The following is a 27,213-nucleotide window of genomic DNA, read 5'->3' as shown; positions in this document are numbered from 1 at the left end:
TGTAGTTTTCAGATCTTTCACCTCCTTGATTAAATTTATTCCTAGGTATTTTATTCTTTTTGATGCAATTATAAGTGGGATTATTTTTAAAAATTTTTTTCTGATAGTTTGTTTTTAGTGTATAGAAACAGAATTGATTTTTGTGTATTGATTTTGTATCCTGCAACTTTACTGAATTCAATGATTAATTCTAAGTTTTTTTGGGGGACTCTCTAGGGTTTTCTCTATGTAATATTATGTCACCTGCAAATAGAGACAGTTTTATTTCTTTCCTACTGACTTGGATGTCTTTTACTTCTATTTCTTGCCTACTTGCTCTGGCTGGCACGTCCAGTACTGTGTTGAATAAAATGGCGAAAGGGACATCCTTGTCTTGTTCCTCACCTTAGAGGAAAAGCTTTCAGCTTCTCACCATTGAGTGTGATGTTGAGTATAATGGACACTGTTCTTTCATTTGGGGGAAATGTGAGCTGACTTGACATATATGAGCAAAAGAGATATTTCCTTGGGGAAAGTTTGTTCTAGTGTGTCAGAACTGTTACTGAAACATCACCGTAACCAGTAATAGGAGTGAGTCATTTGAATTTAACTCTTGCTATAAGAATTGTTACCTGTGACCTTGGTTTGGATTGGGATGCTTTATAATAAAGTAATCATTTCTGAATATCTGATAATCCAGGGGAAAAAATCTTCCAGAGCTAAGTAGGAGTGCTTTATACAGGGGTTCTTTAGAGTTGGCAAATTTTGTTATTCTAAATAGTAACTATTCATCCTAACTATTCATCCTAAAGGAGTTGTTTGTAGATCTGACAAGAGGACTTGATATTTTTCTTACTTAACTGGTGTCTGCACAGCTGACACTAGATGCAAAACACAATAGCAGATCTCTTTGCCCATCCAGCAGAGAAAAAGTATACCCTGATAGTGGTAGCTTTGAATTTTCCTTTTGAACCTGACACTTTACTTATTCAATCTAGAAATGAAATGAAATTCAATCTAGAAATGAAATTAAGGTACCGTCTACTCTTCTAAGTCCTTAAGTCTTTATGGATTTAAGAGAGAAAATCCAAGTCAAGATTGAAGGAAACAGCTTGAATCTTTGAAGAGAATGTCTTAGTACATACCTTTTCATTTCTGTCTTGTTTATATATTTCTGTAAGTGGCTGACATGATTTATCTGTATTCTCAGTGTGGATTTATAGGAATAATTGTGATAATGTCGAGTGGTAAATGGATGACATAAAGGTATTAATGAAATGTTTAAATAACAACAATTTATTATTTATCATATACCTGTCACTGTACAAGGGGTTTTTCCTAATGTTATTTTTAGTTCTCAGAACAAGCCTATGTGCTGAACTATGGCTGATCATATTGGGCTTTGTCTTAGGACACCAAAATTTAGAGGGTGTAGACATTTAATATAATGATTTTAAAAGCTGGGCACCTAGTTAGCAAGAATAATTGTTTAAAACAAGAAGCTACCAGATGGTGAGGATTATTAGTAATACCCATTTGGGAACTATGTTATGAACTGCAGCATTGATTTGGGAGCTGCTTTTTTTTAGTGTGTTCTAGGTGCTGGTTTACTCTGTAAGGCAGATACTGTAATCCCCATTTTACAGCTGGAGAAAACCAGATTTACATAAAGCAAGCATTTGCTCAGTGGCCCAAGCCAGTAAGGGTTTCAGCCAGGATTTAAATCTGGATATTTTTGAGGTCAAATCTTGTCTTCTTTCCCTAATGCCCTGCTGCTTCTCACACATTTCCCCTCTTAATTAGACTAGCTTTTTAAAATGGAGAAGCAACAAGTCTTTTCCAGTATCAAATATTTTTAAACTGTATTTTGAGTGTTTATTCTTCTTCTTTCTACCCATTTGTTTACTTATTCTGTCATCTATCCATTCAGTTGACATTTCAACAAGTTTTTGTTACTTATATATACCAAGGTATTGTGACAGTGAATACAAAATAGTTTTTTGTAAAAATGTAAAATAGTGATGGTCCTTCAAAATGAGATCCCCTTCCCTCCCCTCTCCTGCATATATTATGAACCTCAGAATGGAAAAGTGTTCCGGGATGTTGTTGTTGCGCTCTCTCTCTCTCTCTCTCTCTCTCTCTCTCTCTCTCTCTCTCTTTTTTTTGGATAGTTGATATTTTTTGACCAGTGAGACTATTTCTGATGTTATGACTCAACTGAGAGATGAAAACAATCTTCTGCAATTTTCATCCTGGTAAATGGTATAAAAAGCAATATCAAGCTATTTTTTATTTACCCCGTCCCTGGGTACATGTGTGCTAGGTTCTCAGGGATGGCCAGACATACTTTAAAAACTGTGATTTAGTGTGCTGAGGTACTGCATCGTTCTGGGTCTCTTAACTGGGTCTTGACTATTCTTTTTTTCCCCCATAATGAGGAATAAAATCCCCGGAGAAACCACAAACCCACATATACTTCTAAGTATATGAGAAAGGCAGTAATGAGTCTCCGTTTGATAAAGGGAGGCAAGTCACAGGATTTCTTGTTGCTGAATTTCGAAAGTAAAAATGTATGGCTTTAAAAATAAAATTAATTTAGCTTGTTTATGGTACTTTTTTTTAAACCATTTTATTTTTAAGGGATTGCCCAGTTCAGTACAAAATTTGGTATAGCATAAGGCTAACAACCAAACGCTGTATTTTTAATAGGCATTGGTGGTGTGACCTTGCCTTCTAATGCATTGGCTCCTAGCTTTTTAAATTTATGCTCACCTTTGAGAACTTTGTTGTTCTTTTTCAATTTTGTTTTAACTATTTGGGTCCCCTTATAACTCAATATAAATTTGAAAATCACCTTTTTTTTTTTTAAAAGATTTTATTGGGGAAGGGGAACAGGACTTTATTGGGGAACAGTGTGTACTTCCAGGACAAGGACAACAGTGTGTACAACAAGTCAAGTTGTTGTCTTTCAGTCTTAGTTGCAGAGGGCGCAGCTCAGCTCCAGGTCCAGTTACCGTGGCTAGTTGCAGGGGACAGAGGGCTCAGCCCACCATCCCTTGTGAGAGTCGAACTGGGAACCTTGTGGTTGAGAGGACGCGCTCCAACCAACTGAGCCATTCGGGAGCTCAGCGGCAGCTCAGCTCTAGGTGCAGTGTTCAATCTTAGTTGCAGGGGGCACTGCCCTCCATCCTTTGTGGGACTCGAGGAGTTGAACCAGCAACCTTGTGGTTGAGAGCCCACTGGCCCATGTGGGAATTGAACCGGCAGCCTTTGGTGTTAGGAGCACAGAGTTCCAACCACCTGAGCCACCGGGCTGGCCCCTGAAAATCACCTTTTAAATTGAGATGTAAATGACATATTTTTATTTTTTAAATTTATTCTTATTTAAATTTTTTAAGAAAATCATCTTTCTGCAAAAAAGGCTGTTGGAATATTGATAGGGATTGTATTCAATCTAAATACATTTGGGGAGTATTGCCATTTAAACACTATTAATTAAGTCTTCCAATCCGTGAACACAGGATGTGCCTTCTTCCATCTTCAAAGCCCACCATGTTGTATCTGTCTGTCTGACCATTCTCCCATAGTTACATCTCACTCTGATCTTCAGGAAGAAAAGATGATCTGATTTTAAGGACCCTGGTGATTTGGTGGGGTCTACCCTGATAATCCAGGATAATTATCACAATTCTTACCCTTAATCATGTTTGTAAAGTTGCATTAGCCCACAAGTTTCTGGGTTAGGACACGAGCATGTTTAGGGGTCCATTAGTCTGCCTACTGCACTTGTGAATTACTTCTAAGTATATCATAAGTATACTATTTAATTTTCTAGCAGTTGAGATTTTTCAAATTATCTTTCTGTTATTCATCTCTAGCTGAATTCCATGGTGTTCAAACAACTTTGTCTGAATGATTTCAGTTTTTGAAATGTCTTGAGGCTTTCTTTATGGCCAAGCCACCCTGCCTATTTAATCATTTTAATACAAGGGATGCTTGATACATTCAAAGAAGTATTTGAGGGTGTCATGGTGCTTTGTATAAATGATGGCTATCATTTTTATGTTTGTAGGACACTTTCTTGCCTTTTAGTAGTCTCCGCCTTGTTTTTGGTAGTTAACCAATCATTACAGAATAGTCACTCTGTAATAGTTGATTATAGAATAATCTTAGGTACACGTGATTAAATTGATTTTTGAACTATATGAGATGTCATTAAATTATTCTCTGATTAATGAAAGCATATCTGTTTTATTGGCTGTTGGTGAAAAAGCTCACAAGTATAGTAAAATCTTGCTGTAGATAGTTGAATGAGTCCTGAACAGTGATAGCTCCTTCCCCTACAAAAGAAAAGCACACTATAGAACAAAGACAATAAAGAACAAAGACTTGTGTACCCAGGACAAATAAAAGCAGAGATTAGAAGCAGAGAACCCCACATTGGATTTTTGTTGTTGTAATTGATTGGTTTGGTACTTGGAGGGGGAACAATACCCTGAATCTGTCTTTCATTGTTAATAAAAGACCTATTTTTACCCAAGTAAAAAAAACCAAGATGAGAAGGAATAAATGAGAAGAGGCAAAGACGTGACATGTAAATACATGATAATAATCCCTTTAAATGACATGATCCAGTGATACAGGAATTTGCATTGTGATCCAGGCTGTGGTTCAGGAAGAGGGAATCAATCAGATGAATCCTGGCAAAACCCCCGAGTTGAAGAGATGAGCTGAGAGTCCAGTAAGACCAAAGGTAGAATTCACAGTTAGAGCTTGCAGGACCATTGCCTGATGTCTAGTATTTTATGTAAAGAGGAGATAACAGTACAGAGATTCTGAGAGTGTTCCCTGGAATATTCAGCAGAGTATTGATTAGTGGATGTGGGGAAAATACCCAAGGCCAGGAAGGGTACACTGAAAGGTTTAGGGGAAACATTCTGGTCACTCCCATAGGGCTGGGAATAATATCTTTTCCTAACAGGTAGTCTCAAAAACCTCAACCATAGGGCACTGAATAGAATACTCAGAAGAATCTTGCCTCAGTGATGTGCAATAATAGCTGTACTCTAGGCCCACTCTTACAAATCTTAGAAGCAAGACCCAAAAGGATCAAACTTCTCCCAAGAAACATAACTGTATCTCAGTACATTTGTATCTCAATAATATTTGTAGGATTAGAAAAATACCCACTACCTAATAATATAAAATTCACAATGACTGGCGTATGTTAAAAATGTTCTATTTATTCAAAGAAGCAGAAAAAATATAACCTATAATGATGAAAAAAATGAATCAATCAAAACCCACCCAGAAATGACACAGATGTTAGAATTATCCAAGAAGGACTTTAAAACTTATTATAACTGTATTCATTATATTCAAAATTTAAGTAGAGACATGGAAGATTTACAGAAGATCCAAATTGAACTTATAGTGATGAAAGCTATAGTATTAGAAATGAAAAATACAAGGAAGGGGATTAGTGGCAGATTAGATATTATAGAAGAAAGGATTAATGAGCTGGAGGATATAGCAATTGAAGCTATCCAGAATGAAACACAGCTTAAAGAATAAAGCAAAAATTAATATATACCATCAGTAAGCTATAGAGCAACTTCTTTATGTATTATTGGAGCCCTTGAAAAGGAGGAGAGGGAGACAGAAAATTATTTGAGTAAATAATACCTGAAAGGTTTCCAAATATGATGAAAACATTCTACAGTCATGTGCTGGTTTACAGCAGGGATATATTCTGAGAAATGCATCAGTAGATGATATCGTCATTATGTGAACATCATAGAGAGTGTACTTATAACCAAGGTTGTGTAGCCTACTACTGTAATTGTATGTGCTATACTTTTATGTGACTGGTATTGTAGTACGTTTGTTTTCACCAGCACCACCACAAACACATGAATGATACTTTGCGCTATGATGTTATGATGGCTATGATGTCACTTGGTCACAGGAATTTTTCAGCTCCATTATAATTTTATGGGACCACTATCATATATGGGGTCCATCATTGACTGAAACGTTGTTATGTGGTGCATGACTGTATAGGTCCAAGCAGTGCAACAAACTCTAAGCATAATAAACATGAAAACTACACCAAGGCATATTATAACCAAACTACTCAAAACCAGAGACAAAATCTTAAACATAAAAGCAGGCAGGAAAAAACATGTAATGAAGAACAAGGATTAAGAATTTCCTCAGATTTCTTGTCAGAAACAATGCAAACAAGAAGAGTTGATTAACATCTTTAACATACAGGAAGAAAAAAAACCCTGTCAATTGAGAATTCTATACCGAGTGAAAATATATTTAAAAAATGAAGGCAAAAATAAAGAATTATTAATTGGGAGTGATGGATATGTTCATTACAGTGGTACCTTCGTTTTTTAACGTAATTCGTTCTGGAAGACTGAGTTCTGAAACGTTCGAAAACCTAGGCACAGTTTCCCCATAGAAAGTAATGCAAAATGGTTTAATCCATTCCAGACCTTTAAAATCAACCCCTAAAACTGCAATTTTAGCATGAATTTTACTATCTAATGATTTTGCATAGTTTTTTCTTCATAGTTTAGATTTCATCTTAAGAAGTGGAAGCTTAGGTCAAAAAAATTTGAGATTCTTTCAATGTTTAAAGCCATAAAGTCCTAAGCACTGCTTTCACGACAGCCCATAAATTTTGATATGTTGCTTGCATTTTCTTGACATACTTCTAATTTCCAGCGTGGTCTATTTTTTGACCCATGTGTTACTTAGAAATGTATCTAATTTTCAAATATTTGTGAATTTCCCAAATTTTCTTTTGTTGTTGATTTCTAGTTTAATTCTCTTGAGGTTGGTGAATATACTTTGTATGATCTAGATTCCTTTACATTTATTGAGGCTCATTTGTTTTGTGGTCTAGCATATGATCTGTCTTGGAGAATGTTTCATGTGTGCTTGTAAAGAATGTATATTCTGGTGTTTTTGAGTGGAGTATTTTGTAGGTGTCAGTTAATTCAAGTTGGTTGATATTGTTGCTCAAGTCGTCTACATCAGTGCTGGTTTTCTGTCTCTTTGTTTTAGCAATTATTGAGACAGCTTTGACTGATGTTGAATTGTTTGTTTCTCCCTTTATTTCTGTCAGTTTTTGCTTCATCTATTTTAGGACACTTATTAGGTCCATGCATGTTTATAACTGTTATATCTTCTTGATTAACTTTTTAACATACAATGTCTGGTTTTGTCTGTATTAACATTTTTTTTTTTGTAAACTGGTTTGTTGGATATTGGTATAGCTATTCCACTTTTCTTATTTTTTCATGATATCTCTTTTTCCAGCCTTTTACTTTCAACCTATGTATTTGTTTGAATCAAAATGTTATCTACTGTAGACAGGATATAGTTGGATACTGAAAAAATAAAAATTCAGTCTTATGATATCTGTTTTTTGTTTTGTTTTTTAATTTTATTGTGGAATATTGGGGAACAGTGTGTTTCTCCAGGGCCCATCAGCTCCAAGTTGTTGGCCTTCGATCTTAATTGTGGAGGGCGCAGCTCAGCTCCAAGTCCTGTTGCCATTTTCAATCCTAGTTGCAGGGGATACAGCCCACCACCCAACGCGGGAATTGAACCTGCAACCCTGTTGTTGAGAGCTTGCGCTCTAACCAACTGAGCCATCCGGCCGCCCCTCCAGCAGCTCAGCTATAGCTCGTCTTCAATCTAGTTGTGGAGGCCGCAGCTCACTGGCCCATGTGGGAATCGAACTGGCAGCCTTGTGGTTCAGAGCCCGTGCTCTAACCAACTGAGCCTTCTGGCCTCCCCCTGACCTCTATTTTTTGATTGGCATGTTTAATCCATATACATTTAGTGTATTTAATACAGGGGTGTCCAAACTGCGGCCCGCGATCCATTTTTTATCGGCCCGCAGCATATTCCAAAAATATATTTAGTTTACTTACATAAACCAGGTGAGGCAATACGTACTTCACCTCGAGTGAGTGGCCCGGCTGTTTGTGGATTTTACCGCATATGGCCCTTGGTGAAACACGTTGAAAAAAGTTTGGACATCCCTGATTTAATAATATGGTTGGGTTTATGTCTGCCATCTTGCTATATGTTTTCTATTTGTCTCATGTCTTGTTTTTTACTACCTTCTTTTATGATAAGTAGATATTTTTCTAGTGCATCATTCTCTATACATTAGACTGTATCATTTTGAGTTTCTTATTTTCTGTAGTGGTTTTTTTGAAGATTATAGTAATAAGTATTTTAACTTACAACATCCTACTTCAGAGCAAAACTATTTTAATTCTAGTAATATGTAGAAACTGCTTTTAATATGCTCCATTTCTGTTCTGCTCCTTTTGGCTAGTATTTTCATATATGGTACATTTTATATAAACCCTACAGTGTTGTTTTATAATTATTGTTTAAATGTACTTTTAAACTAGTTGGGAGAATAAATGAGAAAAATATTTATACTGTTTGTTATATTTGTGTAATTTCCTTTACTCAGTTTCTTTATTCATTTAGATTTGAGTTCCTCTGTGGTGTCATTTCCTTATTTTCCCTCCAGTATTTTGTGTAAGGTAGGTTTATTACCAACAAATTCTTTCATTTTTTATGTGGGAATGTTTATTTTTGCCTTTATTGTGGAAAGGTAGTTTTGCTGGTTATTGGATTTTTGTTTGGTATTTCCCCCCCACACCCAGCATTTTAAATATGCCATCCCGCTGCCTTTGGTTTCCATTTTTTCTGGTAATAGGTGAGTTGTTAATCTTGTTGAGATTCCCTAATACATGATTAATTTACACATTTTGCTCCTTTAAGATTTTCTGTTTTGGCTTTTGATAGTTTAGTTATTATGCATTTATGTGTGGATCTCAAGTTTATCCTTCTTGGTGTTTGTTGTTTCCATGGTATTTGATGACCTTCTTGGATGTATAGGTCAATGTTCATCATATTTGGAGAAGTTTTCAGCGATTATGTCTTCAAATAGTTTTTTCTGCCTTTCCTCCCCTCCCCTTCTCGCTGTTGTTTCTTGGACTGCATTATGTGTATGTTAGTGTGCTTGATGGTTTCTACAGGTGTCTGAGTCTTGTTCTCTCCTCCCCCCTTTTTATTGTTTAATTTTGTTCAGTCTGGATAATGTCTACTAAGCTGTCTTCAAATTTGTTGATTTCTTTTTTCTGTCAGCTCAATGTGCTGTTGGGTACTTTTTAACAGAATTTCTATTTGGTTTCTTTTTGACCATTTCTATGTTTTTATTATTAATCTGTATTTGATGATTCATTGTCTTTGTACTTTTAAAAATTCCTTAAACATGGTTTCTTTTAGTTCTTTGGACAGTTATAATAGTTGTTTGGAAGTGTTTGTCTACTAAGATTTACATATGAGTCCTCTCTGAGACAGTTTCTATCGATTGCTTTTTCTTTTTATGAGCCATACTCGTTTCTTTGCATGTCTCATAATATTTTGTTGAAAACTTGACATTGTAGGTAATATAGCAACTCTGGACTCTAATATCCCCCCAGACCGTTGGCCAGTGATTATTTAGATATCGTGCTTAAATTGCATGAGTCATTGAGGCTCTGTCATTTGCTGAGAGTGTCTGTGTGGGTTAGGGCATTCAAAATTCAAGTCCGTCCTGGCATATCACATATTTCAGGAATGTCCATTTTAGGACGGTTATTGGTATGTTTTTATTTTTTGCTTATTGTAAGGCCTCCCGTTCACTAGGAATGAGCGAATAGCTGGAGCCCTCTATGGTCTCTTCTGTGTATATGTATCACTTTCAAGATGTTGGAGCTTATCAAAGCACACTATGACTATCTCGTTTTCTAGATTTGCCTGCTAAAATTTTGACTTGTCTGTTGTTTGTCATTGATTGCTGTTGATTTCAATAGCATGGAGCTTTTCACTGGAGACAGATCAGACCAACTCCCTCCAGCAGCAGGAAGGCTGTGCTCCTCGCATCTTCTATGCGTTGTGCTAGGGGATGGGTGGGAGTAGCTCCATGTTAACACCCTTGCTTCTCTTAGTGCTTACAGTTCAGTACTTCTTCTTATATAAATATTTCCCAATTTGTTGTATGTCTCTAGTTAGTTTCCAGAATTGTTTTGATAATGTTGACTGCTTTTGTCCGGGGAGAGGTTTTGTCTAGCTTTTCACTCTGACATTCTGGAAGTCCCACCTTCTGTCATCATTTCTCTAACAACTTTATAAATGGTTTTTCTGCTTCTGTTCGTCCTTGATTCTAATCCATTCTTTCTCTGCCAATAGTCTGAGTGATCTTTTGAAAATAGAGTCTAATCATGTCACTTTCTTGCTTTGAGGATGAAACTTAATGATATTACGGTCTACAAAGATATGAATGATTTGGCTTCTGCCTCCCTGTGCAGGCCCATCTTGAACCATTTCTTTTCTCTTATTCTTCTTTAGCCACAGTGGCTGCTGTTTAACTCCTGGAAGGCACCAAGGTCCTTCCCAAATGTTAGAACTTTTACATAAGGTGAGCCCTGAGTGTTTTACTGAACTGCTTCAGTGATACCCCCTCCTGCTTCATCAGGTTCTCCATTTCAATGACATTTCCTAAAGGAAGCCTTTCCTTACCTCTGTTCAGACCAGAATAGATTTCCTGAACTGTGCTGCACACTGTTTGCTTCAAATACTTATTGTATTTATAATGAAATAATTATCTGTGCAATTATTTATTGAATGAATATGTATTTACTTGTAATGTCCTTGAAGGTGGGGAATTTTCCATTATTGTGTCTTCTAGTACAGTGTCTCTTATCTAGGAAATTCTCTATAAACATTTTTGAATCTGAACGATTCTAAAGATAGATATAAACGGGTGCTTGGCCAGTAGAAAGAGAAAGCTTATAGGGAGGGTTCTGGAGGAGGTGATAAATAAGCTGAATTTCAAAGTATGTGTAGGAAGTAGTTTCTGAAAATATCAAGTAGGCTTAAAATGCCCCGTCTGGTATATCAGTACAATACTCCTCACAGACGTGGTGTATTTGTCCTGAAGGTTTAACAATGTGTAGAATTCAGCCATTTGAAATAGCATTCATTATATGCATTATTACCTTTACATTTATAGCTATATAAGCAGTGGAATTCAGTATTTAGACTTCTTGCATAGCTGATCCCAAGTTTGATTTCTTGTTTTAATAAATAAGCTTCTGTCTTGTTCCCCTTTTTGTCTTGATCATGTATTTTCTTATTCCAGAATGTTTGGAACTAGGGCTTTGTTCTGTGTTGATCAAACCCAACCCCAAATTTTCCAAAATAAGCATTTGATCTAAAGCTCAGGTTTGGCAATTGGGAAACTGTCATTGGATTTGCTATAATACGTTTCTCATGTTCTTTTTGGAGACCAGGTGGAGATAGACACACCTATGGCATATCCCAGTAGCTGACTTGACACCTGTAGCATATCGTAGTAGTCAATACTCAGTTTAGAAATAGTTGTATCAAAATAAAGAGTTACGTGAACTTAGGCCCAGGAGGGCTAATTCTAAAAAATTTGATTGTGAAAATAAATAGAAAAATCTTGTTTCCTTGGAGTTCTTTATTACTAAGGTTTTTCTGTAGATGTTTTTAAAATTCTTAAAAAAAGAGAAGGGACCCTAGAAAATACTATAGGGTGTGCTTCTTACTTAATTTTAGATTTTGTTAGCTCTGAAAACAGAACTTTACAGATCACATACCTTGGGCCTTCAGGCATGTCCATCTGAGGATGGTTATTGGTTTGCGATATTAGTTATTATGTAGTAATAATAGCAATAATAATTATGATCTTTCATGTTGTTAGAACTCAAGCAGGATAAGTTGAATGTGAAACTGTTTTGGGCAGGATTTTGTTCTTCATTTGTTGGTCTCATGTCAAAGGTACATGTGTTTGGTGGATTTAGATAGAATGGATATACATTTAAAACAGTAATGGATATTATACATTAAAAACTTCTGATACTCATGAGACTTGGCATACTGCAGCCGATTGGCGTAAAATGCTGTATTTCCTGCAGGGTTACAATTGAAGGAAGAAAGTCTGCGTGGATATTGCTGGCATATGTTTCTTGAACTGTTGGCTATTTTGGTGTCAACTTTTATGTTGAGGGTTTCATGTTTTAATGCCAAAAATATTTACTGGAAATTATAGCTTGGAAAAGAGAACCACTTTCCTGCTTCTGCAAAAAGCTAGGTAAAACATTGCTGTGGGGGAAAGTAGCTGTGGAGTTTTATATTCAGATTGTATGAACAGTAAACAGAGCATCTAAAATAACCACTTGCACATTGCAACAAACACATCATCATTTGCTTAAAAAAAGAGTTATAATTACAGTTGACGAAGCATGGACACCATAAAAAATGCATTAGTTTGGCTTGACACATTAATTACCTGTTTTTGCAGATGTTTTTATGTATTGTTGTGTGAACAGTTTACAAAATAATTACAGGAAAGTCATATGGAAAATAAACTAAGTGGGTGGTTTCTCATCTAAATATTTTCATTCATGTGAATCTCTGAGGCACAGCTGCTCTATAGCAGAAGCAGAGAGAGAGATGAGGATTCGCAAAGGGTTTTTTATTAGATGGTCTCTGTCATCAGTATCACATTTTTATGTCTTTAGCAACACAGTTTAAAAAATTAAAATGAGAGGGTTGGTTTAATCCCTGTGATTATTGAAAAAACCTTGATTCTGCTCGGAAGAAATGTGGATATCTGAGTATTTTAAAGTAAAACAAAAATCACTAAATGGAAAACTACTTCTATTTCAGTACTAGCAGGTGATTAGGTACTTTGAGAAAGAGTTATTCATTGTTTTGTAATTATTTGAGTTACATAGTTTCATGCAATTTATAGCTTAAATGACATCTTTATAATTAAACATCTTTCAATGATTTACTATTTCTCTGAAGATGTGTCTTACAGCCAATGAAAGCATGAGCGCAAGCCGGTGTGAGGTTGGGGGACTTCCCGTGTTTAGCAGTGTGACAGATTAAAGATTCTTGAGTTTATGGAGATGTTATTTTTATTCCATATCATAAGGCAAAATTTTGGCTCCTTGGTTTTAATTCTGTATTCCTTTTTCTTTCAACGTATCTCTAGCTCTTAATTATCTTTATATCCTTTAGAAGCCTTTGATTAGCAGATGAGGGACACTTAGGGAATTATTATTATTATCATAAGGGACACTTACGGGATTATTTATTGACAAGTTTATTGTCACAAAGAGATTGACCAGGCAGTTTTGTTTTGAAGGGATTAAATGATTAGTTTTTTGGGTACTCCCCTTTAAAATTGCAAAACAAAGAAAAATAGGTTAGGGAGCAAAAGAAAATGGTTGAATCTAAGAGAAGGCTGTCTGTGTGGGCATTTAAGACTGATCTAATGATGTGTGAGTTTTCATTCAGTATTATTGGTGGTGGAAAAACTGCTCAGCAACATTGAAAGCAGTCATAAGTGAGGCAACGCATGGGCATGAATTTTATTATGACTTTGGTTTTACTCTTCTTTGGTGACTCTGAACTCATAGGGGTCACATAACTTGGTTTTGTAAAAACAATTATAGGGGGTTGGTTAAATGCAGATGGGAAACAGATTCCCTGACTGACCGGGTTCATGTTATACACAGAAAGGCTGATGGCTCCAGAGTTGTAGATGTGTAGAACAATAAATTACTGTTCTTCTCAAGGTTGCCTTTTGTTGTCAGAACACTTAGCATAAGTCATAAATGGTAGGCTATACCTGAAAAGAACAAAATACCATTAAATATAATAAATCAGCACTTAAAAAAAAAAAACTATAACCACCAAGGTCATCTCAAACAGGCATATTCTTTTATGTGGCTAAAGTTGTTAAAAAAAAATAAAAAAAGCACCAACAAACAAAACTCATTCCAGCAAACCCAGGTTAGTTTAGATGTGTTTTCTAATGTGATAAATTTGAATGAAAACTAAGCACGGTTGACCAAGAGTGTAGATAGGTTCATAGGGCCTATTGGATAGTGTTTGTGGAGTAGAAAAATATAAGAATATAAGATGTGACTAAGTAGAGTCTTATGTGGGGATTAAATTCTGTGTATGTGATGAAAATCAAGTACAGTCAAAATATGCTTAAAAATCCCTTAAAATTTCCCATAAAATACAGATATAGACATACTGTCTTTCGAGAAGTCTAACATGGCCAGTTCTTCCTCTAGTATTGTTTTTCTTTTGTTGAACCAGTGACAAGGCATTAGCTATATTCTTTTTAGGGACTAAGAGAAGAGTAACAGAATTGGAAGAACTGCTTTTTACTCTAGTTTGTGAAACTGGTTTTCATTACCATGTTTCCCTGAAAATAAGACCTACCCCGAAGATAAGCCCCAGTTAAGATCTCAGCCAGACGGACGCATTTAGTACGTTACGACGATGTTCCAGAAGATGATGACATGACTGTATTTGAATAAATGTAGATTGTTGTACATGAAAAAATAAGACATCCCCTGAAAATAAGCCCTAATGGAGCAAAAATTAATATAAGAACTGGTCTTATTTTCGGGGAAACACGGTAGTTTTATGAGTAAAAATGCCTTTTTGCTTTTTTGTGGGTTAAATGAGAAAAGACCTCTGTTTTCCAAGGAAATCCTTGGGTAACAAGGATGTTTGAGAGACCAGTTTTTCTCAGAAAGGCCCATTCTCTTTTACATGGAATGAAATTTATACCTCTTTGTAGCTCCCCTTTTTCTGTGTGCTTGTCTGTCATCTTCAGTCTCTTCTGTCTCTCTGATTCTACTCTGCTGTGTTGTTTGATAGGCTTCTCTCTTGTTTCTTTGTTCCCATACTCACCTGTACTAGTCTTGTACTCTGCATTTTTATTTTTCTGCTCAGTAACACTAGAATAATCTAATTCAAATTCAGTTACTTAAAGTGTGTGATGTTATAAGACCTGGTTTAGTTTTAGACTTTTTTTTAATATTAACTTTGTAACTGAGAAGGCATTTCATATCCCCAAGCCTTGATTTCTTTAGTTATAAAGGGAAGTTATAATATATCCCTTGTAAATAGAATTTGATATAATGAAGGAGTGCCAAATGGTGATGGTTTCTTGGGTAACTTAGAACTTCATGATTCTATTATCTACAGACTATGTCTTCTATAAAACTTCTCTTAGTAACTTTAAAGCAGTTGGTGCTCTGAGAAATGCAGGGTAGGCAATCCACTGTTTCCAAAAATTTCAGTGACAACTTTGGAATTTTTTTGTCATTTTAGCTACATTCTCTTCACAGATTACACTTTAAATCACCATATTTCCATCTTCTCTCCTGATCAGAGATTGATAAGGTAAAGAAATACAGGATGATACAGTGAATACATAAGACATCTTTTATGGGAGCAGTTTTTCTTTTTTGAATGCCAAAGCCCAATGGAAATTCTTGCTTTATCTGAATGATTAACAGAAATGTAGAGAAACATAGTGAAGGTATTGGTTTATCTTTAGGTAGAATGTAAAATATGTATCCATTTTTAAGAGCAGTTATTAAGTGTCTACATGGATATATTACTGAAGAAATACTGTGTTTCCCCGAAAATAAGACCTAGCTGGATAATCAGCTCTAATGCGTCTTTTGGAGCAAAAATTAATATAAGACCTGGTCTTATTTTACTATACTATAAGACCGGCCCTTAAATAATATAATATGACATAATTAATATAATATATAATATAATATGATTACCAGGTCTTATTCTACTCTAAGATCCTATAAGACTGAGTCTTATATTAATTTTTGCTCCAAAAGACGCATTAGAGTGGATTGTCTGGCTAGGTCTTATTTTCAGGGAAACAGGGTAATAGCCACATGACCTCTTATGGGATTAAAAATTGAATTCCAGTGAACTTAGTTTTCCTTGAAAAATAATCATTGTGGGTAGTGTGCATTTTAAAATAAAAATGAAGAAATTAAGGTTCGAGTCAATTAAAAATTTTTAATCAATTAAAATCTGTTTAAAGTCACATCCAGCAATAAGTTGACAGAAGTATTCCTGAAATCTGTACATTAATCTTTTCTTTCTAGTATAGGCCTCGCAAACCTCAGTAAGTATCCAGCAGCAGAAAGCTGCAAGAGGTTGTTTTCATCCTTGACTGCTGCTATTGATCAGCAGTGGTTGTGACCCACTTTTAAGGGGCTGATAAGGAAGGAGTCATAGTATGTATGTTTAAGGTTATGTTTTAAAAGCCTTCCAGTATTTCCATCACTTCATTGTTGTTTCCATGGAAGCTGAACCACTATAGTCAGCAGGAGTCCATTTCAACTGCTGGCTTGTGGTTCTTGTTTCTCGGTTCCTATGGAGACTGCCTAGAAAGCAGAAATCCCAAAAGTTTAAAAAACAGCGATTTGGTCACAAAATACCGTTTTTAACTCTAGCTCTAATTGGGGGTTCCATATTCTTGGCATTTTTGACTTTCAAATTGTTTTGGAAGGCAAGTTGAGTTGAATAAAGCAGAATTTGAAGTTTTGTTGAAGTTTAATCATACTGAGTGAAAAGATTAAATTGCTGCAGTTTCTACTAGAGTTGAGCCTAAGAGGAATCGAAAATTGTAAATGGGGATTTAAATTAGGGCTTGAAAGGTATAATCTGAAATGAGAAGAGCTAATGATAATGGAAATAGCAGTTCAAGTCCATGAACAGCAAACTCAAAACCAAAGGGCTAGTAGGTGAAGAAATAGGGAAAGTTTCTTATTTATGTGGCAAACTTTACCCTTGAAATATGTTATACTTACACCTAAGTATAACTTACACCACAGATTACATCTGTTTTTCAACTGAGGAAAATAAAAACCTTGGGTTTAGAAATTAAATAAATTTAAAGGTCAGAGGCAGGATGCATACTGATATTTTAACTGAGGTTTGAGGAGCTGGAGAGTTAATAAATATAGATTGTCCCACAGTTGAAAAGCAAAAGAGATTTTCCCCCCCTCACTAAGACCAATTATATTTGGGAATTAAGGAGAGAAGAGATGCAATAGTAAAATGTAAAAGCTGTGAATGGAAAGTTATTTAGCAAAATTGCAATAAAAACTTTATTGCAGTTTTTCTTTGAGGTCTGTATTCAGTCACATTTGAACTATCTTAGGCAGAGAATGGCAGGAATATAGGTTCCGGTGAAATCAGGGACCCTAATCACACTAGGATTTTTTTTATATGTGTGTCTCTCATATTTGCTTCTCTTTGTCAGGTTCCTTCTTTCAGGTTGGTTTTTTGCTCATTGGTAGAAACTGTGGCCGCTGGCAGTTTCCACTCCTCTTATTTCCAGTGTCAATAACAGAGAAGGACTGATTGGTCCAGTTTGTGTTGGGCCAGTTCCTCCCTTCTCCAGCTGTGGACAAGAGGGTGGGGCCTGTGATTGGCCCATCTTGTGACCCTTTTTTAACTAGTATGTATTGACTAGAAGGACTGAAATCTCAAACAAGATAGCAGTTTTCATTCAAACCACTTGGTAAGAGTTGGTGAGAAGAGGAGAGGTGGGGGAGAAAGACGGGGAGGAGAAGGGGGCATTTCCCAGAAGAAATAGAGAAGATGCTGTTCCAGGCAGAAATGAGAGTATTTCCCGCTAGTAGTCTTTCGTGGGAAAAGACTACAAAAAGTCCTTTGTCTTCTTTGCTATAATACAGTCATTTCCATTCAGCAAACCAGGTAACATTATTTTGTAGGATTTGGTTCTGAGAGAAAAATCAAGATTGGAGACCTTTACGATTTAGTGCTTCCTATGTTACTGTCTCTGTTGTAGTATCTTTTATGTGTGTTGTCTTCTTTTATCTCAATCTCCATAATCATCTGAGGTATATTTTCATTTTAGGGAATGAGGAAGAGGTTTATAAGACTGGTGAGAGACAGAGCCAAAATTCAGATAACCAGGGTTTCTGGAATGATAACTTGCTTTTTATTAACTTCATTCAGAAGATGCATAGGGTCAGCTATAAAACCAGTACTATGTGTTAAGTTCTTTGATTAAAATGAGTCATGAATAGTATGGAATATTATTTATGAAAGGAACCTTTGAGATCATAAGTAGTACAATGGTTCTTAAAGTTTTTGACTTTCAGCCATGAAACGTTCACTGTCAAGTACCATATGAACCTGATAAAAGCATAGGATCCTCCTACTCTGGAGAGAAGAGAACCCAGGACGCTATGGGCTGGACCACCTCTTTTTTGAGATCTGGAGTTCAATGGAGGCCACTTTGAATACTTTTGTTTAGGGAAACAGAGCCAGACAGGGTAAATGACTTGTCACTTTCACATAATTACATATTACAGGGATTTCAATCACATTCTTGTTTTCATTTGTTGTTAATGAAAAAACTGTGACACTTACAAAAATCAATTAGAATGAATTCAGTTACCTAATTTTATTCTCCAGTTTGGTGGTACTTTCATAGCATGTCATATCCATGTCACAGGTCTTATTAAACATCTATTGCACTTTGTCCTATTTGTTGAGTTGAACTATTGTATACTCTCTGGGCTAGGCTAGTGTTTTGTCTGCAGAACTTTTTATACAACGCTTCTTATATTTCGACTCCTCCTATAAAACATCAAGTTCTCTATACATGTTTAAATAGGAGAGTTTCAGAATTTGGATAAATAAAATTCATGCAGGTGATACTTAGACCTTGCTGATATTAATCACTTTGATGTCTGTTTTGAATCGTTCTTCTTTTCAGTTAGAAATGTGAACAAGTGATGAATTGGGTAGAAAGAAGTTAACCTTCAGATTGGATAAAAGAAAGTTAATTTATGTTTCACATATCCTGACTTTCGTTTTCTCCTTTTAGGAGAGTCAAGCCCTACCCGGCGAGAAGCTGTGAAGAGAAGAACAGCAGAGTATCTCATGCGAGCAGAGAGTCTCTGTAGCTTTTATAGAAAACCTCAGTTCGATGATGTGTCTCAGGTATGTCTTAACGCTCCATTGTGTATTTTCTTTTGCCATTTTTGCTGTCTTGTCTCTCAGCTTTATTTCTAATTAGAATGTTTGAGAATTTTGGTCTTTGGCATTTTATCAGTAATTTTCTTAAGTTATTGGTAGTAAGGAAAGCATTAAAGCAAACCACCAAAAGTGGAATAAAAGGGGGCTTGTTTTCTCCTCTTTCTTGGCCCTTTTTTCCTTATTCTATCCCTGGTATCCTCATGTGTAGAAAGAAAGTAATCGATACTAAATTTTATTTGAATGTCTGAATCTTAAATTATAATTCTTGCTAAAACTAAGTTTTATTGATTCATGCTAAAACTAATCATTTAACCATAAGTCTTATAAGTGGCTGCTAGAATTATAAAGGCATAATTCTAACAGGGATGTGTAGGTTATTGGGACTACCCTTAGTCTTGTGTAGAAAACAGGTGAATGCTCAAAACATTAGGAATATTGTGGCTTGTTTATTTAAGTTTATTTGAGCCAGTCTGATGACATATGCCGGGGAGCAAGATCTCAGATGCTCTGGAGAATAACAGTTCTACAGCTTCTTTTATATATTTGAAATAAAAGGGAGGTGTGGCTTATTGTTTTTATGTCTTAGCTATCTGGATTTGGTAAATTTCTGGAAGAAACTTTTCTGTTATTTTTTTTGTTTATATAAAACTAAGTTTTTTTCCTGATACAATTTAAGAATCATATCTTCTGGAGATAGAAGAAAGTGTTTATTTTCTTAGTTAACCTAAGAGGCAAACAGGCTTGTTTCATATCCCCACTCTGTCATTTGAAGCCATGAAAGATTGACAAGATACTTAACACCACCTCTTAGCTTCTACATCTGAACAGTGAGGATAATAGTAATTCCTTGCTGGGTTGTCTTTAGAATTAAATGAGTTTTCTTTTTTTTTCCTTTTTAAAGCGCGCGCACACAGAAACACACACACACACACACACACACGGAAACACTCTCCCACCCCACCCCCATACACAAATACAAATCCAGTGCCAAAAAGACCAGCCATTAAGCCATATGTATGAGATTAGATTAATTAGTTTTAGTCCTATTTTCATCTCCTCTTATATACTGCTTTATATACCTTTATATGCTTTTTTTCTACATTTTTTAGTGCTTGATATACTTTTTTTGTTTTCCCCCCTTTCTTCCCCCACCCCAGTTCAAGCCATTGTTTCTCAGTCTAGTTGTGTAGGACACAGCTCCCTGGCCCATGCTGGTATTATGAGCCTTGTACTCCCCCCGGCTGAGGCAGTCGGTCACCGGTCATCGGTTGGCCGCTAACAGCAGCTTGCGGCAGTTCTTGCTGGCTGCTGGCTGCTCACGCTGGCTGCCGGCCGCTCATGGCGGCACACAGTAGCCCACGGCAGTCCACAGCAGCCCACAGCAGCTCATGGCAGCTCACGCCAACCTCCGGCTGCTCACGGCAGCCCAGCTCCAGGGAGAGCTGCTGTTCACAATCTTAGCTGTAGAGGGCGCAGCTCCCTGGCCCATGTGGGAATCGAACTGGCGACCTCGGCATCAGGAGCACAGCGCTCCAACCTCCTGAGCCACTGGGCTGGCCCTATACTTTTTAAAAAATTATAAAATGTTTCAATTTTCTAGTTTAAAAACAACTCAATACTTAATCTTGAGTCATTGAACCATTAAAACTGTTGCTAATTTTGTGAGCCCTTTTTATTTCCTGTGTGACCTTTTAAAACATGCAGTTATCAAAACTATACTTATTAGTGAGAATTTTCGATGTTATGTGTTAGACCATTCCTTTTGGAACAAAAAGATTATATTCCAACTTGGAAGTAATAGACTCTTGTTACTTATTCTAACATAATGAATATGTTTTAAATAAGAGATATGCAGACTCCTTTTCAGATTATTAATTATTGGGACTGTTCTGTACTCTTTGCGAATCTTTTCCTGTTTTTTAATCATTGTTGTTTTAGTTATATTAAGTTTATTTCCTTTAACTCTTCACTATTAAGTTTTACTTTTTTGAAATGGAGTATTTATCCAAAGATTACTTTGCGTTCAGTTATTGTTTTCTGTGGGGTTGGCAACTCTTCCTGGGAGCAGTCCTAATGTGTACGTTCTCAATTCTGTTTTGGGGGGCATTATAATAAAAGTATTAAATAAAATGAGCCTCTGTGAACTTACTTGTTTACTAAATCCATCTTGTCTATAAATAGTGTAAAAGTTGTAGGGAGTCAAAATGACCAGTATTCTATTCTTTCCATTAATGTTAACTTTGAATGTTCTACCTGTACTTATTCAAACACCCTACTTACTGTGCACCCCCTGTTACATTTCCCATAATCACTTCTATGAGCAATAATTTATTAGGAAAATAAACATACAAAGCTTTTGACTTGGAGAAAGGAACCAGAAAGTGTATCAGTCAGAATTTCCCTTCATGCATAGCTTCTAATGAAAATAAAACAGGAGATACAGTATAGGAAAGTTGATTGTTTTAGGTTGTATATTCACTAAGCATCTGTTAAGACGCTGTGTATGGTGTCAAACTAGATATACTTTGGAGTTATATGACAGATGATGACACAGTCTCTGCTCTTGCAAACCCTTGAGTATAATTGAGGGCCCAAAATTGGTACACAATTGATGAAATAAAAGAGAGAATGGTAAGGGCCATGTAGAATAATGGGAACTTGGGTCAGAAAGGTAAATAGGGGTACCTAGTGAATCAATTTAGATATACTAGGATTTTTTTTCAGTTCCTAGGCAAGGAGGCTGGAGGAGAGTTTTTCTTGCTCCAGACAGAGCAAGTTGTTTTTCTTTTATGATGAGCAATTGCTGTTTATTTTCACTTTGTATTTCATTCTATTAAACCTGGCCCTTATTTAGGTCAGGGACATGCTTTATTATTTTCTTATCTATAATTTAACTTAAATGTCTTCTGCAGGTTATTGATTAGCTTGGTGAATTCAGTATTTCTCTTTTTAACCTTCTTTGGGCCCCAATTTCAATGAACACAATGAGAAGACTAGTATAAATGGTTTCTAAGGCTCTTTTAGCTCTTAAATTCTGTGCAAAGCAGATATTATTTCTCTTTTGAATCTATGTGCAAACATTTTTTTCGAGCCTGGTTGATTAAGAAAATAAAGGAATCCTGTCTGGTTTCAGAATTATTTTGTTGATTACTGTTCTTCCCTTTGGTGCAGTCTAGGTCATGTCTCACTCCACCTGAGTATTCTGTAATGGTGTAAGCTTTTGCTTTATTGAATTTATTTATGAGAGTCTTAAGTTGTAAATATAGAAGTTCTGAATTTCCCAGTCACTGATGGTAACACCCTTTTCAAAAAAGGATAGAAAGGAGCAAAAGTCTCTCTTACTGTTTTTTTCCCTCCATTACTACATTACTAAAAGGCTCCAAGAAAAGAGCAGGTTTTAGAAAAAAAAGGAAATGAGCTTTGTTTGCAGTAAAGGTGAAATCTTAACTGAAGGAGACAGATTTTTTTTCTCCTTTAAAAAAAATAAAATTATAGATGACTGAATGATTTACGAATTAACATTAAAAGGGAGATCCCTGGAATAGACTGGACATAGCTTTTTTTGTTGTTGTTATTTTTAGCTCTAGGAATTTTAAACTCAAGATAAATGAAATTTAGAAAAAGTAAATAGTCTAAATTTAGGACATAAAAGATTGTGTAATTTCTAAAGTGTAAGTACATTTTTTTGTCATGCCATTGCAAGATGTAAATGAAAATTAATATGTAGAATGTGTATGTCTTTCCTGAATATTTTGTAGATTTTGAGTACAATTGCTATAATAATACTGAAAATATTTTTCTATTGTGCATTTTGTTTGCTAGTATATTTGGTATTTCCCAATTCTTCAGAAAATATTTTAAAATGAATACTGTGTCACTCTTAGACATAGGCAAAGCAGAGATGGCAGTCAGGGGTATTCCAGATGAGCGAGTAATAAGACTGCAATGAAGCGTCATGCTGGAAATGGTCTAAGAGAGGCTTTGGAGACTGGATATTGAGGGTTAATAGGTTCCTAGTGAAAGTTTGGCAAAGCCAAACATCTATAGAACATATAAAGCCAACTTCAGAAACTAGTGTAGTTAGCTATCAGGATTTGAGTGTGGTTTCTGGGTAAGTTCTTTGTAGTGCTTTCCTTTGGCCCTTGATGACTTATTTCCCCCCAAGTAATGGTGACTTACTCTGAGGTTATTGAAGGAGGAATAGCTGAGCCTACTCCAGACGTGATTGTTAGACCAACAGCATCACGTCCAGAGGGAGCTTGTTGGAAATGCAGAATCTTAGCCCTCCCTCCCCCTTCCCCACATCACAATCTCCGTTTTAACAAGGTCCTCAGCCGATGTGCACACATGTTCAAGTTTGAGAAGTACTGCACTCGCTGACTGGTAAAAGTAGAGAGAGAACACATTGAGAATAGGGAATAATACTGAGTGAAAAAGACGGTGGGCTGGATAAACAGTAACTTAAAAAAATTCCATTTAAAAAAACCACAAAGGTAAGCTTCATTTAGCCATTTAGAGAATGAGAAGAAGGATAGTAAATAAGTTCTATTAATACTAGTGTGCTGTCTAATCCAAAGAGCACTGCGTTGTGGGAAAGAATGTGGGATTAACAGAGATCTCTGCCATGGGCTTGAGCCGTTGAGTGATACGTATTTGCTGTCTTTGGTTTTGAAGGTTGTTGGATCGTCATATATTTTTGCCTTCCCCCCTCCACAACCCCTGTATTTAGTTTTGGTTCAGATGAATACAACCACCCCTTGCTTCTTCTCTAGGTATCTTCTGCTACAGTAACTAATACATTTAAGTGAACATTTGGCTTTTTTCCTTAAGGAAATAAACCTTGTTGTCTGAACATACACTGCATTCCTCCCCCAACCCTGTAGAATCGGCTGAAGTTTCCCCAAACAATGTCCTATTATTTTATCAGTAAGATTTCATCCCCTTACCTATTACCTAGTTTCGTCATCTTAGACAAGTTGTTTAACCTTGCTGCTTCTCAGTTTTCTCATCTAAAAAAAAAAAAAAGAATGTCAGACTTGATCTCTGTCTCTTTCTGTTCTTCAAATTCTGTAGATTTATGTTTCCTTTTGCCGTCTGAAAAAAGGAAGAGATCTATAGGGATTCTACCCAATTTAAATGCTGCATATAAGAAATACAGGATTTTTTTACTGATGATTTTATTTCATGATCTTTCTTTGTTCGTCTCTTTGATCGTAAACTTTTATAGATGGCTAAAGTAGAAAGAGAACTTTAATGATCCCTTTACCTTTGGTCTTTCCCATTACAACTTCACCATTCCCATCTTTACAAAAGTAACCCTATTAAATCACTGATTTCATTGGGTTGTTTCTCGTGGAAAAACTTGTTTTCTAGACTTTGGAGAATAATAGCCCAGACTTTTCTTCCTGGCATTCAAGGCCTGTGAAAACTGACCCTAAGTGTGTAGTTTTATTTCCCTCTGTTCTACAATTTGACTGTTTTTTCCCTAACCAGGCAAGTTTCTTTCCAAACCTATATATGATTTCCTTTTCCTAACCTAATTTCTACATAGCATTTAAAAATCACCTTTAGTTCTACTTCTTTCTGAGACCACAGTTTATCATACGCTAACTAGTGACTTATCTCTATTGTCGTGTATTTTCAGAAGAAGTTGTATTGTAATTTAACTTTTTCATGTATTTGGCTTAGCTCCTCAAATTGTAAACTTCTTGAAGCTAGCAACTGTGCCTTTTTGACAGTTTATATCTTTTTCAGTTATCATGCACATAGTGGACACACATTTCAATTATTTATTGAAAGGTGCAGTAGAGATTTTGTAGTTTGCTGTCTTGGCTGTTGAGATTGCTAAAGTGAACCGATAACTTTCTATGGAAACTGATAGATCCAATGACATCAGAGAATTAGAAAGTGTAAGTAGGAGATAGTGATGTTGGCTACGTTTGGCCATATTTTCAAAGACAGATGTAATGGATGCATTATCGTTTAAAGTATTCTTTTTCCTTCTGTAACTTTTTCTCAACATTCCATTTACCCAAATCATGAGCAATTCTTATTCTTTCTTGATAATAGAGGAGGAGGAGATGACTTTTTAATTATCAGACTGTGTTGTGTAGTAGAAAGACTGCAGGCAATAGAGGTGGGGCTCTAGTTTGGGAGCTTCCACCGTTCTTTCTGACCACTGTCAACCATTCTAAACTTCCCCTTCTTTGTCTGTAAAATGGGGATTAAAATAACTTCTTGTAAGTACTACGCTTAGGGTGGAATGAGGGAATGAAGGTGGAAAAATGTAATATAAATTAAGATAGGAAAGACTATTTCTGTTGTGTCTTAAAAATACCCTTCTAATTGTTTTCATATCCTTAAAAATTCCCCTTGGATTTTAAGCTTTTAGGGAGGCAGAGATGTATCGGTTTTTTATGTCACCTAGCTCAGCATCTCTTGGAATGAGATATTAAATAAGTATTTCTTGAAACACATCCTAGAAGTGTAAATGAAATTGATTTTAAAAGATTATTCAGTCCAATTGCCGTTATTAAAGTGTTTTTTAAAAATAAATAGTTGTCTTCTGTTTTTAATCAAACATCACTTCTTCAGGTATATTGAAGTTGGTGTTTGCTTGCTAAACCTAAACACACACACACACACACACACACACACACACACACACACACACACACACACACAGAATTTGAAAGCAATTAGAATTGCTGCTTTTAGCAAATTTCCCAAGTGAGAATTTTCCCATTTGTAAATGACACCTAATTTATCAGTGCAGCCTCCCTCTCTTGATTCCTTCCTCTCTCCTTTCTTCCTATCTAGTGTGCTCTTCCTCTCTCCTTTCAACTAATGGTGCTAGGGACTGTGAATATAAAGATGAATAAGGCATATTTCCTGTCCTCAAGGAGCTTCCTGTCTGGTGATGTTGGCCTGCACAAGGGCTTTAAGTACCAAACTGGTGTCTCAGTAGCTGTTAATCATGACACTCGATTAACCAGGATATTTATTTTCCACTCATGGGTGGGGGTGGGGCATATCTCCTATATAGTCTAATAGATTTTTGGCAATGAAAGGTCTGCTTTGAGGATATAAGGCTTTGTGTTTCCTGTCATCCTTTGCAGCATCACCATTTTAATATAAAGATTACTATTGCATTGCTTTCTGCTTGTGTATTAAATGCTAAATGCAGGTGTCTTTGGGATTTACCTAGTCTAATGTCTTATTTTAGTGATAGGGAAAAGCTAAGACCAACAGATGGGAAGTTAGGATGATTCTTTTATTGTGTGGTACTGAAATATCCCTTCCTGTGTTCACTGATTTTTGTGGACTTTTTGTAGCTAACAGACTAAATTGTCCACATCACAGATATTCAAAAAAATTTTTTTCTCCTGTAAATCATCTGCTTCCTAGCTTCAACAAGTTTAGTTATAATAATTATTGGTTATGTGATGGAGTTCCTTAATTTTTCACCATTATTGGTATTTCTTATGGTTGAACTTGAATCTGCCAATCCTTCTTAAAACATAGTTTATAATTATAAAGTAACATTAATGGACTGTAGTTTCAGGATGAGAGAGAATGACTTGTGTTCAAGTTTATCTATGATGGCATTGTTTTTTAGTTCCCTGTTGTAAATTACTCTTGGGCCGCCTGGGATAAATATAAGGATGTGATTGATTGTTGCCTCAGTTATCCATTTGTTACAAAGGTTCATTATAGTTGTACAGTTCTGAACTGAATTATTGCTCTAGAAACTGTATCAGCTCATTAATTTTTCTTTTTAAAATTTTGTTTTCAGTGTTATCATGATTTATTTACTTGGAACTTTTTCTTGCTTTTTCTTTTTGATTTTCTTTAGTTTTGATTTTATTATTTTTTTTATTTTACATTACAGACAAACAGCAACTTCTCCTTTCATGTTTCCATCCTCTGATTTATGATAAATTTAGTTTCTTTTGGCCTGGCATTTGCTTCAGCAGGCAGTCTTCCTTCAAGTACCTCCCTGATTGATGTATAATCTTTGATATCTTCCATTAGCCTCCAGGATCACTAAGTTCAAGGCCCCCTTGGAACCTAAGGAGCCCTGCCGAGGAGCTGAAGGCCTTCAGAGTCCTTGGGGTGATTGACAAGGTAATTCTTCAGTGTCTCTTCAAGAGTTCAGTTATAAATTGACTGCATGCTGACATTATGGCTTTGAAGCTTAGGATCTTAAGGATATGAAACAAAAGGAGAAAATGACTCAAATGCATCTGCACTTTA

General features: G+C 35.8%; 1 protein-coding gene across 7 annotated transcripts in view; it reads left to right on the top strand.

Moving 5' to 3' along the window:
- Nucleotides 1-27,213, top strand: part of RPS6KC1 (ribosomal protein S6 kinase C1) — a 138,366-nt gene that overhangs the window by 51,254 nt on the left and 59,899 nt on the right. For 5 of the 7 annotated variants that reach the window (XM_033093398.1, XM_033093396.1, XM_033093400.1 and 2 more), the window contains 2 exons: nt 18,806-18,921; nt 26,992-27,084. In XM_033093398.1, coding sequence (XP_032949289.1) covers nt 18,806-18,921; nt 26,992-27,084 — 209 coding nt within the window. The remainder of the gene's footprint in view (nt 1-18,805; nt 18,922-26,991; nt 27,085-27,213) is intronic. The other 2 variants (XM_033093397.1, XM_033093402.1) reach the window with 1 other exon arrangement.

Source organism: Rhinolophus ferrumequinum, chromosome 22 (assembly GCF_004115265.2).
Source record: "Rhinolophus ferrumequinum isolate MPI-CBG mRhiFer1 chromosome 22, mRhiFer1_v1.p, whole genome shotgun sequence".
NCBI lineage: Eukaryota > Metazoa > Chordata > Mammalia > Chiroptera > Rhinolophidae > Rhinolophus > Rhinolophus ferrumequinum.
Note: the sequence above shows the minus strand (reverse complement) of the source record. Positions and strands in the feature narration are given on the sequence as shown.